General features: G+C 36.0%; 1 protein-coding gene across 2 annotated transcripts in view; it reads left to right on the top strand.

The window, feature by feature from the left end:
* RNF169 (ring finger protein 169) overlaps nt 1-15850 on the top strand; it is an 89039-nt gene that overhangs the window by 16438 nt on the left and 56751 nt on the right. For both annotated transcript variants that reach the window (XR_009504619.1, XM_059930820.1), the window contains exon 2: nt 13811-13884. Coding sequence is in view for 1 of the 2 variants with exons in the window: in XM_059930820.1 (XP_059786803.1) it covers nt 13811-13884 (74 nt within the window). In the remaining variant the exon portion in view is untranslated. The remainder of the gene's footprint in view (nt 1-13810; nt 13885-15850) is intronic.

Genomic DNA, 15850 nt, shown 5'->3' with positions numbered 1-15850 from the left:
AGCTTCATCCAACCTTCCTAAAGCCTTGACTCTCCTTCCCAGCCCTTGTTCTCTTGCTCTTACAGATGTCTGTTGGAACATTTGCTTGTAAGATGCATTTGGCACTTGTTCATTTTGTGACTTTGCATTTGTCATAGTCTCTGTAATTATTTAAATCTCTTCTTACAACTTTTTATGACTTTGTCTTAGCTAATAAGCTATGTTAATAAGTGCTTTGGGGAAAGGGTCTCATGCCTTTTTTTGGTGTATTTTCTCTTCCCACAGCACCTCCCTCTTCCTCACTGCTCACTTCCCTCTTTAACTTCCCGATCTCTGATAACGGTTTTCATTATTCTTACACACTTATGTATGATAACTTGATATGTTATCATTAATATTTTCTTCTCCCTTTGTGACTTCTACAATTATATTGTTATTTCTTTTTCCATTTGTTATTTCCATTTCTATATTTAATGTTCATGTTTGAAATTATAAGGCATATTCAGTCTGGCATCTGCATCTCTCATTTAGCATAAATGGTTTCCTATCTAATTAAAGCAATATTGCATTTTTTATAATTTATTTTATTTTACTTATTTTTGGCTGTGTTGGGTCTTTGTTGCTGTGCGCGGGCTTTCTCTAGTTGCGGCGAGCAGGGGCTACTCTTTGTTGCAGTGCACAGGCTTCTCATTGTAGTGGCTTCTCTTGTTGCAGAGCACAGGCTCTAGATGCGCGGGCTTCAGTAGTTGTGGCTCACGGGCTCAGTAGTTGTGGCTCGCGGGCTCTAGAGCACAGGCTCAGTAGTTGTGGCGCATGGGCTTAGCTGCTCCGCGGCATGTGGGATCTTCCCAGACCACGGCTCGAACCCGTGTCCCCTGCATTGGCAGGCGGATTCTTAACCAGTGCACCACCAGGGAAGCCCAATATTGCATATTATTAAAAAAATCTTTCTATATAATTTTGATGCCAGGATAATAGTACATTGTATGGACTGTCCGTAATTAGCCTAATCATTCCCTCAATATTGGACATTTAGGTTATTCTCAGTTTTTGTTTTGCAGTTATGAACAATGTTTCAATGAAAATCTTTTTATGTAAAAGTTTTTCTGTATTTTAGATTATTTTCTAAGATTCCTAGAAATTATTAGGTCAAAAGTTACAAACATGTTTTAAGTTCTTGGTATGTGAGTTGTGACATCTTGATTTAATTAGTTCTTTGCCAAGGATAGTTTCAAAACACAGTTTGAGTTACTATAGCAGTAATCTGTGGTGTTAATTATGGTACTTAGGTAAGCAGCTTTAAAATTTAATATGAATATTTTCTTAACTTTTAATTTTTCTCTGTGCACTTCCTCTTCTTTCCAGGTAAACGCTCTTTATATTGCCTACTGTAAATTGTTAATGTCTTGGGCAAGTAGGTAAAGGAGCAATTGCATTAGTTTAAGACAGTTGGTACTTGGCTGTCATCTGCACTCTTGGAGAGTTAGAAGGAGTAAACCAAGAAAATAGTAGATAAAATGGAAAGCACTTTAGTTTGGTTTTAGAACGTATTTGTGGTTCACTCCCCATGTTTCCACCTTCCTACTTCTAAATGGTATGCCTAATTTAACATTAAAGTTTCTCATTTTGAATATTCCATTTGAAGATAGTTCAGAAGTTTGGTGGGTAGTATAAGCAGGTAACCTTGAGATTAATATGGATAATGGCCTCTTGTTTCCTGTGTATCTTTGCACTTACATAGGTTTTGTTGTAGAAGATGTACTTTGATTCATTGTCTTCTTTTGCTGTTGTGTACCTCTACCTCATGCTGTTCTGAGCTGCAGTCAGGTGTTTAGTTTTATAACTCTTTGACATTCTGTAGTAGTTTCACTCGCGTATGTTTTTCATTCCCTAGTAAGATTGTAAGTTTCTTTAGTACTTGGACCACACATTTTCTACCTTTATTCGATTCCTTTCTTGACTTTCTTAAAAGAATATTTTCCCCTTTTGTCTTCTTCCTCACTGCTTGTTCCCTCTTTATTAATGGTTTGTGGTTTCACGACGAAAATCTTGTCTTCTCCATTGCTTATGAAGAATGTAGATTTTGCTTCTGGCTATGATGGAGCAGATTGTAGCAGACCAAAACTCCTGCTGAGAATAACTAGAAAAGCCTGATTAAAAAAAAAAAAATCTATATGAAGGCATTGGTAAATTGCCAAGGCAGCCAGGACTTCAGACATTTGTGGATTCTTGGCAAAGGGAGAGTATAGCTATTAAGAGGCAAAAAAGCCAGCAGAGCTTTCTTCATGGGGCTAGGGATACAAAAATTATAGTTCAGGGCTGCCAAGGCAGCCAAAACTTGAGAGGCCAAGATCCCAGAGAGAAGGGAGGTGCATCTCCCCCCCCCCCCCACTCCCTCCGCCCCAGCCTCTCCACCTGCTTTTTTTTCTCTTGAGGCATTTGCAGATTCTTTAACTGTGTAGGGTAAAAGGTTAAGAAGCTTCCCAGAAGCCTAATGAAAAGCAGAGCACTCTTTTAGCAGTTCTTCAGTGTTGAGGAGAGAAAAGTTGAGGACCTTCCAAGGAAGGCAGGCTTGGAAGATACCCTTAACTCTCAGTTGGATCCTTGGAGGGCTACAAACTAGGGTAGATCAAACTTTTCAAGCTTTACAAAGCCTGCAGCCAACCTTGAATAAGCTCATGTCCTGAATGGATTGTGAGGTGATCTACCCTTAGTCTAATTGCCTGTCAGAGAACATGGTGAATCTTCTGTAGGAGTGTTATATCATCCACAGCCTTTATAGTTTTTCATAACGCAATGAATGGCATTCTAACAAAAATTATGTGGTAAACCAAGAAACCAGACCAGGAATAAAAACAGACAGTATAGGAAAGGATCCATTGTATCCCAGTCACTTATAATTTATTCAGTCATTCTAAAATAGAAGGACATTTAGGTTGTTTCCAGCCTTTAGTATTGTGATTGATCTGCAGTGAATATTCTTGTCTGTACATCTTTGTAAACATGTATGATACATCATTAAGATAACGAATACCCTTGCTAACTCTTGTCTTTATCAATTTTTTTTGATATTTGCCAATCTGATATATAAAAGCATTTTGTTTCAGAAGTTTTTAATATCTTGAAATGAGCGAAATTGAGCATATTTTAATTTGTTTACAAGTCATCTGAATTTATGTTTCTGTAAACTGCCTGTTCATGTCCTTTGCCCATTGTCATATAGGGTTGTTCAGCTTCTTTTTCTTTTTCTTTTTAATATTAAAGAGGTAATAAAGAACAGTGGGTAAGAGGACTGATTCTGGAGCCAGATTGCCTGAGTTTAAATCATAGCTCTTTCATTTACAGCAGTGTAGCCTTGGGCAAGTTATATGCTCTGTGCTTCAGTTTCTTCATCTGTAAAGTGGGGGTAATAGCATCTCCCCATTGGGTCATTATGAAGATTAGATGAGTTAAAATATAGAGTCCTTAGAAATGGGCCTGGCATAGTGAAAGTGCTATATAACTGCCAGTCATCAGAATGATACTGGTGGTGGAGATAGAGATGGAAATTAGCAAAGAGAATTTTTTATTTGCCCAAGGACAAATAACTAGTAAGTGGAAGTATTCAAATTAGGATCAAGATCTTGGGACTCTTAAGTCCAAAGTTCTTTTTCATTCTGCTGCACTAATAAGAAATTGAACGTACAGGGGTAAAAACTCAAGCATAGCCAGGTACCAAGGGATGTTTACCTTTGGATTTGAGAGTTATTGGGGTAGCGTCTTCCCAATATAGTTCAGTGAGGTTCTTTTTCTAATTTTGTATTGAGTGTGGATTCTTTGACAATGATACTTTATTCCTGAGGGTTTGGTGCAGTTAGCAAAATGCTAGTCTTATAGTTTGTTTTGTTTGTTTGCCTTTATTAATAACCAGTCACCCCACCCTAGAGAAAATCTTTTTCAGGAAGGACCATCCAGGAAGTATAGCTGCTCCTACAGTTCACATTAGACTGAATGCAGTACTCAGCTTTGGTCATTGGCCATGTGTGTTTGTCATTCTTAGGGTATCATATCCTTAGAGAGTTTCTCTTTTAAACATGGTGCAGTTGACCCTTGAACAACATGGGGATTACCGGCACCGACCCCCTGCACAGTTGAAAATCTGTGTATAACCTTATGTGGATAAGTGGATTCAACCAACCTTAGATTCAACCGCAGATCATATGGTACCGTAGTATGTATTTATTGAAAAAAAATCTGCATATAAGTGGACCTGTGCAGTTCAAACCTGTGTTGTTCAAGGGTCAACTATAGTTGTCAGAGGACAGGCATTAAGAAAGTACTTCCACCACTGGATACATTTATAAATACTAAGATACTCAGCAGCTCGGTGACACCTGGAATAGTTTCTAGTATTTCTTTTCTGTGAGATGAAGGAAGGATGAATGGTTGTTTCTGTGCTACTGAAACACTTGAAAATCCCTATAGATTCTGGTGGAGGGATTGGTGGGTTTTGGGACTAATTCCTCTGGGCTAAGGAGGGTGATGTTGCCTTTTCTGCTGCTTTTGACATGTTGTTGCTGTGCTCCGCCCCCCCCGCCCCCCCCCGCCAGCCCAAGAATTTATTTCTTAGGGCAGTTTTAGTTTTACAACAAAATTGAGAGGAAGGTACAGAGATACCCCATATGATCCCTGCCCCCACACATTCATAGCCTCCCGCATTATCACTGTCACTCACCAGAATGGTAGATTTGACTCTTGGTGTTGTACATTCTGTGGGTTTGGACAAATGTATAATGAAATTTGTCCATCATTATAATATTAGAAAGAGTCTTTTCACTGCCCTAAGAATCCTCTGCTCTGCCTACTCATCCCTACCTTCTCCGTCCTTGGAACTACTGATCTTTTTATTGTCTCTAAAGTTTTATCTTTTCCAGAATGTCATATAGTTGGAGACATACAGTATGTAGCATTTTCAGATTGGCTTCTCTCATTTAGTAATATGCATTAAAGGTTCCTCCATGTCTTTTCATAGCTTTGAAAGCTCTTTTTTTTTTTCTTTTTTTTCTAATCATAATTACATTTTATTTATTTTTAAAAATTTTTATTGGAGTATAGTTGATTTACAATGTTGTGTTAGTTTCAGGTGTACAGCAAAGTGAATCAGTTATATGTATACATATATCCACTCTTTTTTTAGATTCTTTCCCATATTGGTCATTACAGAGTATTGAGTAGAGTTTCCTGTGCTATACAGTAGGTCCTTATTAGTTATCTGTTTTATATATAGTAGTGTGCATATGTCAATCCCAATCTCCCAATTTATCCCTCCTCCCTCCTTCCCCCAAGTAACCATGTTTGTTTTCTACATCTGTGACTATTTGTGCTTTGTAAATAAGTTCATTTGTACCATTTTTTTAGATTCCACATATAAGCGATATCCTGTGATATTTGTCCTGTCTGACTTACTTCACTTAGTATGATAATCTCTAGGTCCATCCATGTTGCTCCAAACGCCATTATTTCATTCTTTTTTATGGCTGAGTAATATTCCATTGTATATAAGTACCACATCTTCTTTATCCATTCATCTGTCGATGGACATTTAGGTTGCTTCCATGTCTTGGCTATTGTAAACAGTGCTGCTGTGAACATTGAGGTGCATGTATCTTTTCTAATTAGAGTTTTCTCCAGATATATGCCCAGGAGTGGGATTCCTGGATCATATGGTAGTTCTATTTTTAGTTTTTTAAGGAACCTCTATATTGTTCTCCATAATGGTTGTACCAATTTACATTCCCACCAGCAGTGTAGGAGAGTTTCCTTTTTCTCCACACCCTCTCCAGCATTTATTGTTTATAGACTTTTTGATGATGGCCATTCTGACTAGTGTGAGGGGATACCTCATTGTAGTTTTGATTTGCATTTCTCTGATAATTAGCATCTTTTCATGTGCTTTTTGGCCATCTGTATATCTTTTCTGGAGAATTGTCTATTTAGATCTTCTGCCTGTTTTTTGATTGGGTTGTTTGTTTGTTTGTTTTTGACATAGAGCTGCATGAGCTGTTTGTATATCTTGGATATTAATCCCTTGTCAGTTGCTTTGTTTGGAAATATTTTCTCCCATTCTGAGGGTTGTCTTTTTGTTTTGTTTATAGTTCCTTTTGCTGTGCAGAAGAAGTTTACTTAGGTCCCATTTGTTTATTTTTGTTTTTATTGTCATTACTGTAGGAGGTGGATCAAAAAAGATATTGCTGCAATTTATGTCAAAGAGTGTTCTGCCTATGTTTTCCTCTAAGAGTTTTATAGTGTCTGGCCTTGAATTTAGGTCTTTAATCCATTTGGAGTTCATTTTTGTATGTGGTGTTAGTGTTCTAATTTCATTGTTTTACATGTAGCTGTCCTGTTTTCCCAGACTTATTGAAGAGGCTGTCTTTTCTCCATTGTATATTCTTGCCTCCTTTGTCGTAGGTTAGTCGACCATGGGTATGTGAGTTTGTTTCTGGACTTTCTATCCTGTTCCATTGATGTATATTTCTGTTTTTGTGCCAGTACTATAGTGTTTCGGTTACTGTAGCTTTGTAGTATAGTCTGAAGTTGAGGAGTCTGATTCCTCCAGCTCCATTTTTCTTTCTCAGGATTGCTTTGGCTATTTGGGGTCTTTTGTGTTTCCATATAAATTATAGAATTTTTTGTTCTAGTTCTGTGAAAAAAATGCCATAGGTAACTTGATAGGGATTGCATTGAATCTGTAGATTGCCTTGAGTAGTATATTCATTTTGACAGTATTGATTCTTCCAATCCAAGAACCTGGTATATCGTTCCAGCTGTTTGTGTTATCTCCGATTTTTTTCATCAGTGTTGAAAACTCATTTCTTTTTAGCACTGAATAATATTCCATTGTCTGGATTATCAACTTTCATAATATAATAGCCAGTTATTTAACCAGTAAAAGTGAGTTTATTTGGGAATAGCCAGAGGAATTGCAGTTCGGGATATGCAAACTATGGCAGACCAGAGACAAATCCAGATATTGTACAAGGAAGCGGAATTTGCTTTTATAGGGAAAAGAGGGGAGTTGGGAAGGGCTGTAATAACCAAAGAGTCCATTGGAGGAAGCTGGGAGTCCAAAGTATGGAGGCTTCTCATCAGTTGAGCTGCTGCATATCTGATTGGTGGAGCTGTTTTTGGGTGGAGAGAAGTTTTCTTCTTCCTGCTGGATAGTAAAGTAAGCAACACCTTCCTGTCATAGGTGTAGATGTATAGCTCTTCCTATTTGGAGTAACTGACAGATGCATGGGGGGGCATGACCGCTCCCCCTACAGGCCTGTCCCTACTCTAATTTTAGCTGAGGTTTCTTTAATTAATTTCACTGTATGTACCTCAGTTTATTTATCCATTTACCTTCTGAAGGATATCTTGTTTGCTTCCAAGTTTTGGCAGTTATGGCCAAAGCTGCTATAAACATTTATTTACAGGTTTTTGTGTGGATGCAAGTTTTTAACTCGTTTGGGTAAATATCAAGGAGTGCAGTTACTGGATTGTATGGTAAAACTATGTTTAGTTTTATAAGAAATTGCCAGATTGCCTTCCAAAGTGGCTCTACCATTTTGCATTCCCACCAGCAGCGTATGAGAATTTTTGTTGCTCCACATCCTCACCAGCATTTGGTGTTGTCAGTGTTTTGGATGTTAGCCCTTCTAATTAGGGGTGTAGTGCCATCTCGTTTTAATTTGTAATTCCCTAATGACATACAATGTTGGGCGTTTTTTTCATTTTATTTGCTGTGTCTTCTTCTTTGCCATATATTTTCTTTGGTGAGGTGTCTGTTAAGGTCTCTTGCCCATTAAAAAAAAATCAGGTTGTTTTCCGATTAAGTTTTGATAGTTCTTTGTTTATTTTGGATAACAGTCTTATATCAAATACATCTGTTACAAATGTTTTCTTCCAATCTGTGGCTTTTGTTCTCACTCTCTTGACATTGTCTTTTGCAGAGCAGAAATTTTTAATTTTAATGAAGTCCAGCTTATCAATTACTTATTTTATGAATCATATCTTTGATATTATGTCTAAAAAGGCATCACCATACCAAGTCATCTAGGTTTTCTCCTGTTGCTCTGATTTTATGATAGTATTGCAGGAGTTTCAATCACAATTTCAACTTTTGGAGTGGAGGGAGCTGACATATGACTCTAGGAAGGCAGAGGGAAGTAAAGAGAATATTAAGAAAAGTCAAGTCCCGCATCAGCAGACAGGAACTATTTTATTATAAATGAGTGTTCTTTCTGTACCAGAAGTCAGGGAACCTGAAAGGTTAATCATGACTGATAAATATCTTAGTATAATTAATAATGTTGAGTGTATACATGTTCTCCAGTAAGCTTTAAGAGACACTGTAAAAGACTTTGATTTAAAAGGGGAGATTTTCATTTTTCTGACCTTTTTCCAGGTGGATTGAAACCATATTTCATAAGGCTTCAAAGAAATTATTTTCATGTTATAGCTACTGTTATATAAGTTTAAAATCCTAATAGCATTTTTACCTATTATATTAAACTTTAATAGAGTATTTCAGAATTTAGAGAAACCTGTTGAGTAGTAAATGAAAATGAAATAAAAATATTATTACAGGCATACCTTGGAGATATTGAGAGTTTGGTTCCAGACCACTGTAATAAAGTGAATACTGCAATAAAGCGAGTCACATGAATTTTTTGGTTTCCCGGTGCACATAAAAGTTAGGTTTATACTATACTGTAGTCTGTTAAGTGTGCAATAGCATCATGGTTTAAAAAACAATATACCCACCTTAATTTAAAAATACTTTATTACTAAAAAATGCTAATTATCATCTGACAACACAGGGTTGCCATAAACCTTCAATTTGTAAAAACCACAGTATCTGTGAAGTGCAAGAAAGTGAAGTGCAATAAAACAAGGAATGCCTGTGTTGAATCATTAACTTCAGAAGTTATCTAGTGTGTTGACTTCATTTCTCTAGTAGAAACTGAGATCTAAAGAGATTTTAGTCCATGATATGTGTGTATGTGTGTCTCAGGAGGGCTCCAAGACACCCCGCCCCCCGGCCCCCCACCACAGGTTCGATGATTCACTAAGAGTGCTCACAGGACTCAGCATATAGTCCTACTCATGGCTGTGATTCATTACAGTGAAAGGATGCGGATTAAAATCAGCAAAGGGAAAAGGTACATGGGACAAAGTCCAGGGGAAACCAGGCATAAGCTTCTAGAGTCCTCTCTCAGTTGAGTCTCATAGGACATGCTTACTTCCCCCAGCAACAAGTTGTGACAGTATGTGTTAAATGGTGCCAGCCAGGGAAGCTTCTTGGAGACTTAGTGCCCAGAGTGTTTATTAGGGGCTGATAATGTAAGGACTGTCTGCCTAGCATATACCAAAATTCCAGAATCCCATCAGGAAAGAAGGTATTCAGCATAACTACATTGTACTACAAACAATTTAGGTACAATGAACCTGTACCTAATCAGAGAGGGTGGGAACTCTCCTGAAATCCAAGTTCCTAGGCACCAGCCAAGGGCCAACCCTGTAAGCAGGCCTTAAGATCGGTTAGGCCTATCTTAAGTTAGGCCTGCTATTGTTAAGTCTTTTCTGCATTCTCTGTGTGTGTATGTGTGCAACATTTAGCATATAGTGTGCTCTTATTAAATGTTAGCTGTTTTTATTTATTATAGGGATTCTTCACTGATTACTACTACTACTATTAATTGTGGTCTTCTGCATTCCTATGAGGTAGGTTTGGCCAGTATTTTAATTTCCATTTGATAGGTGAGACCAAGGCAAAGAGAAGCTTTGATATATCTAAATATTCTCACTTAATTGACAGAGCAGGTATCAGAACCTAATATGCTCTTTTTGCAAGCCAGTAGGGAAAAAAAAGAATTTTTTTTTTGCCTTGTTGACGTTTCTAGAGGGCGTTACTAAAATAGGAAATAGGCTTAAATATTTAAATTAATGTCATATCGGACCAATTCATGACCTGTTATGCTTAACTGTTTTTGTATTCAAGAGTTACTTTGTTGACTATGTAATTTTTTGAGCTTTTGGGCATGATGCCAGTTAATGTAGCACAATCCTTTTGGGGGAAGAAGTTGCAAAAAGTGACTATTTCGCATTTTGTATTTTTAAAGCATTAAACATCATTAATCTTAATCCAAGAGTAAGCTAATCTATATCAGTACTAATTTTGGTGAAGATAAATTAGTACTCCACCCCTACCCCTGCCATTACCTTTCACTCTCAAATGAGTCAGGGCATAGTAATATTTCAGTCAGTGTGCCGAGTTCCTACTTGGCCTTATATTATGAACTTTGAGATATCTTAAGTATCCCAAAGTGAATTTAACTTTTCATATAATATATGTATCAAAGCAGTTGGGTCATTATCTTTGTTTCTTGTAAGTTGTACTTGCAAATAAATCAAACCAAACTACCATTTCTTTATCTCACCAACACCAGAGACAATTTTATAGTTATCAGATTCTACTGCATGCCACTCTACTGGCTGAAAATAGTTTACAAAGTATTTTCACTCTCATTATATTCATTTGATCCTCATAATGGCCTGTCATAATAGGTATTATTCTGGTTTTACAGAAGAGGAAGTTGAGACTGACTTATCCAAGACTCTGGAAGCTTCTAAGTTTTGGGGATCAGGCTTTTAATTTTGTATTATTTACACTATATAATGAAGATGTTAACCTCTTTGGACATTTTCTTCTAAATGTCAGCAAGAACTATTTTAGAGAAAGCAAATTCTCTAACAGTAAGTAAAAATTATAATCATTTTTACTAGTGTATCATTAAAATATTTTTGGTCCCTTGTGTTGGATCATAGACTTAGTAAAAGACTGAATAACATTATGCTCCTTATGTTGCTTCCAAATAAATATACAGATTTAGAATTTTTAAAAGTAGATATGAGAAGAATCTTATACTTTGTACCAGAAGAAACTGTGGTAGAATTTGTTATTGTATCTTGGCCTGAGGAAGGTCTTTCCAAATATGATACAAAATGCAGAAGCCATAAAGGAGAAGTTTGATTAATATAACTACACAAAAATCACCACTATAAGCAAAGTCAAGACAGATGATAAACTAGGAAAAGTATTGCTATTCATGTGACATAAGGGTAATTTTCCTTACCTAGACAGAGCTTTAACAAATCAAGAAGAAAAAGTTAACTCCAACAGGAGTAAAGGAAATGTATATACTTTTCACATCAAAGGAAATGCAAATTACTCAAACATGTGAAAAGTATTCAGTTTCACTCATTCAGTGCATAAGATACAGAATTTCACCAATTAGATTGGCAAAGCTAAAAAATTTCAACCCTCATTGTGCCGGGAAAGGTGTGAGGAAATGGCGCTTTCATGCATCACTGGTGGGATTATAAATCTGTACAGGCTTTATGAAGGGTGATTTGGTATTGTCTGTCAGAATTACAGAAGCACATATTCTTTGACTCAGCAGTTCTGATTCCAGCACTTTAATCTATGGATATACTTGCAGACATGCAAAATGATGTATGTGCAAGATCACTCATTATAACATTGTTTTGATAGTTGCTGGAGATTTAAACTCGCCTTGATATTTCTAATTTGGTCCTCAGTTTTATTCTTAGTATTAATTTGTCGTCTCTTTCCTTTTTTTTCTTAACCAGTTTTAGTAGAGTTTTGTTTATTAGTCATCTCATAGTACCATGTGAAAAATAGAATCAGCCAGTGGTTGTTAGTTTTAATCAGCAGAAATGTACTCTGCCAAATTTAGGCAGATAAGGAATTTATTGGGAAAGAATACTGAGTAATCCAAAGTAATCAGCCAGGTAGCTACAGAACTTGGCTTGGAAAATGGCAGCTAAGATCCAAGAGCAAAGTCTGTATAATATGAATACTTTGAAATTTTTTGCAACTTCTTTGAGTCCTAGTGTATTTTTAATTGTCCCTTGTTTGCTTTAAGGAATATATATTTTGTTCATTGAGTTCATAAATATAGATAATCAAGTTTGTTAATTTTATTGTTCAATTTTTCTTTATTTTTATTACCTCTTGATCCTCCTGATCTACCTGTTTTTAATTGTGGTGTGTTACAGTTTTTTACTATAATTTTGGATTTATTAATTTCTCTTATAATCTTTTTTTTGCTCTGCTGTAGGTTCATACAAGTGCATAAATATTATAGCTTCTTGATGGGTTGCCTTTTTCGTCATTATGTAATTTCCCTCTTTATACCTGTTAATTCTTTTTCTCTTAATTTTGCCATGTGCTAGTTGTGTGGCCTTGGGCAAGTCACTAACCTCTCATTTTCCTTATTGTAAAATGGGTATAATACCTACCTTATAAAGTTTCTGTGAAGATTCACTGAGAAAATATAAAGTATCGTTCAGGTAATAGGTTCTCCATAAATGGATTAAAAGTATTTTTTTGCCTTAAGGGTTTTGCTTTTCTCTTCCTTCTTCCCCTCCTCTTTTAAAGCATCTGGTTTTAGATACTATTTGCCTATAATTAGAAATGTACTTAAGAGATATGATTAAAATAGTCATCAGGACTTTTTGTTTAAGTGGGTGAAGGTGATGTAGTGTTTGCCTCCCAAGCCCCGGTTCTAATAATTCTCTGCAGCTTGGTAGAGCTTTAAGTTACTGTTTTCTGCATCTGTATTACGTCCAGTGTTTCTGTCTAAGAATCTTCCACATTTCTCTGGTGTATATGAGTCTTTTTAAGGTAGTTGAGACAACTGAAAAAGGACAAAAGTCAACTTTTTGAGGAGCCCACTTTTCTACAACAAATATTATCAACCTGAATGGGATATAGAGTTATTAGTAAGTCTTCAAATAAATACTGTGTTTAAGTCGCTAAATATACATAGGGGTATATCGAAGTGTTGTGTACATTTAAGGAGAGAGAAGTGCGTATTTTCTCCTTCCTTTTTGATAGCATTTAGGACTTATCTTTTATTCCTGTTCTTAAGTTGGATTTTTATCATTTATATAACCAGTGTGTATTGTGTGCCTCCTGTGGGCCTGGATATAGAGAAGGGGAGAAAAGAGAATTTCAGCTGAGAAACAGCATAAAAGGGTTAGAAGTATATGGCATATATATATTGTAACCAGATAGTCAAGAGATGAGAGACACTTTAGAAAGATAAAGTTGTGATCAGTCTCTGGAAAACCTTGAGTGACGTGTTGAAGAGTTTTGACTTTATTCTGTAAGCTGATCAAAACCACTGAAGGCTTTGAGGATAAAAAATCGGTTATATACTGAAAATATTTATAAGTTGTATACAGGAAAATAGTCTGTTGGCAATGTTGAAAAAGAAGTAGAAAGAAACATTAGTAACAAAGTATTATGAGTAAAACTTCAGCTTATTTAAAATGTTACTTGGTAACGTTGAACTAGGAGCTTTAAATATAGTTTTCCTTGAGGTCTTTTAACATGTTACTTTATCAGGGAGACCCTTCAGACCATTCTATACATTGATAAAGTAATCTTCCAGCCTGTGTTTATTTTCCTCCATAGCCCTTAGTACCACCAGTTGTATTATATACACACACTTGTTTGTTCATTGTCTCTTTCCCCCCACAATATTGTAAGCTCCATGATAGTAAGGACTTTATTTGTTCAGTGCTTCTCCCCAGTGCTTAGAACTGTGCCTGGTTTATACCCTTTAATAAGTATTCGTTAAATAAATGAATGAGTATTCAAATTGTGGAAGATGACCACAATTTTTATGTGGTTTATGATGTGGGGGCAGCAGTAGGACGAGATCTTGGTTTCTTCCTAGAAAGTTTTGTTAAAAAGTGTTTTCTTTTCCCTTTCCTCCAGAGTTTATATTCAGAGCACCAATCAAATTAAGCAAGCCTGGGGAACTTCGTGAGGAATATGAAAGCCTGCGAAAGGTACAGTATAACAGTATACATATCATTCTGCCATTCATTTTCTTAAAGTTAATTGAAATGATGACATTAAAGAATGCTTAGTGGGAGTTTTGATTTACTAGGGATTTTTAAAATTTATAATGCAGAGCCTGTCTTTCTGTACCCTACCTTACACTGGTCTAGTTAGATTCTGTAGCTATAATGGAAGTAGAGTAAACCTTAACTCAGAACCCCTTTTAAGCTGTCCTTTCAAAGATGAAAATGTAGCTCACACGGCCTATCACACACCTGCTGCAATAACGTCACCAAGAGAGGTGTTCTTGGCATTTAAGTGTTAGATAAAAGCTAACATTTAAGCTTTAATAATAATAGTTTGTCTTATTTTTCTTGATCTTGCAAGGTTCTTCTAATTACATGTAGCTGGTATTATCTTTTACTGCTTTCACTCTCTTAAGTACTCCAGAAGAACTGTAACTTAGACTGGTAAGGGTAGTGGAATAATTTTCTAGTTAGAGAACGTTTACCATTGGGAAAGCTTTTAGCTGTGTCCACATCATCTTATTTTTGATGTTCTCAAGCTAATAGTCTGGGAATCACTTGGAAAATTAAGACTTCAGAAAGACTGGTAATAAGAAGTATGTTATAAGATTTGAATCATCCTTCCCCAGCCCTCTCCCTGAACCACCATCCCTTACCCAAGTTCATAAATGATTAGATAATCATTCTACATGTAGAAATTTAATGTTTTATAAAGGCAAATAATCCACTTAATCTGAATCAGACATCATCATAAAACAGAGGCAAGACAATAACATTATGGTGGCATTTTAGACTGAATGAAAAAAAATCAGTATTTAATAAGGTCATGTTAAAAAGAAAAGATAAAAAGCTGTACTTAATTACTGTATATTTCTGATCTTTTCTTTTAAATGAGAGTGTCAAATGTTGACTTGGGTCCTCATGCTCCTTTTGTATCGGTGTTGTGAGTTTTTTTGTTTTTCGTTTTAAATCAGTTACAAAGCTTTTTTCCACATAGAAACAAATTATTCTCAGGGGCTACATCAAAAGAACCACAAATTTCTCTTAAATAAAATTCCAGAATATGCAGATATTTAGTTTTAATATAACTTTTCAGAAACTTGGAGAATATGGAAATTTTGAAGCTGTCAGCTTGAAGATAATGAGAAAACAGTGACTTGGAGGTAGAAAAAGGAGGTAAAGCAGAAGGCATAGTGAGTGCAGAGATTTTTTATAAGCCTTGGGAGAGAGAAGGATACCTTGGGGAACTGTTCTTTCATTCCTGTTAAGAAGGAAGGACAGGAAAATGGCTTTAAAAGCGACTGATAGCATAATGCTGTTGAGTGAAGCTAGGACAATCTCATTCTGCATAAACTGGATTGGGTTTGAAAAACACTCACCTGTGTCATTTGTGTTAAATAAACGTTAAATAGGTTTCCCCCCACCCATACTCCAAGTACCCAGGTTATCCTACACTCATTGTATAACCTGGAAAATGGAAATCCCAAGTCATAAAATCAAAAGGCACTAATATGGCATACCCATATAATGGAATACTATTCAGCAATAAGAAGGAATGAACCACTGATACATGCTACCAGATGGATGAGCCTCAAAAAGATGCTCAGTGAAAGAAACCAGATAAAAGAGACCACATATTATATGTTTACATTTATAGAAAATGTCTAGGAATAGACAGAAGTATAGAGACAGACAGTAGATTAATGGTTGATTGAGAAGGGGTGAGAATGGGGATTAACAGTAAATGGTCATGAGTGATTTTATTACAACGATGAAGATTTCTAAAACTGATTTATGGTGTGTTCCACAACCTGGTAAATGTACTAAAAATCATCGAATTATATACTTGAAATGGATGAATTATATAATATGTAAAAATATGCCTCAATAAAGTAAAAAAAATTAAGGCACTAGACAATTGGATGGAGAACTTGATAAAAAAGATGTC

The sequence above is a fragment of the Balaenoptera ricei genome, chromosome 8, assembly GCF_028023285.1.
Source record: "Balaenoptera ricei isolate mBalRic1 chromosome 8, mBalRic1.hap2, whole genome shotgun sequence".
Lineage (NCBI taxonomy): Eukaryota > Metazoa > Chordata > Mammalia > Artiodactyla > Balaenopteridae > Balaenoptera > Balaenoptera ricei.
Note: the sequence above shows the minus strand (reverse complement) of the source record. Positions and strands in the feature narration are given on the sequence as shown.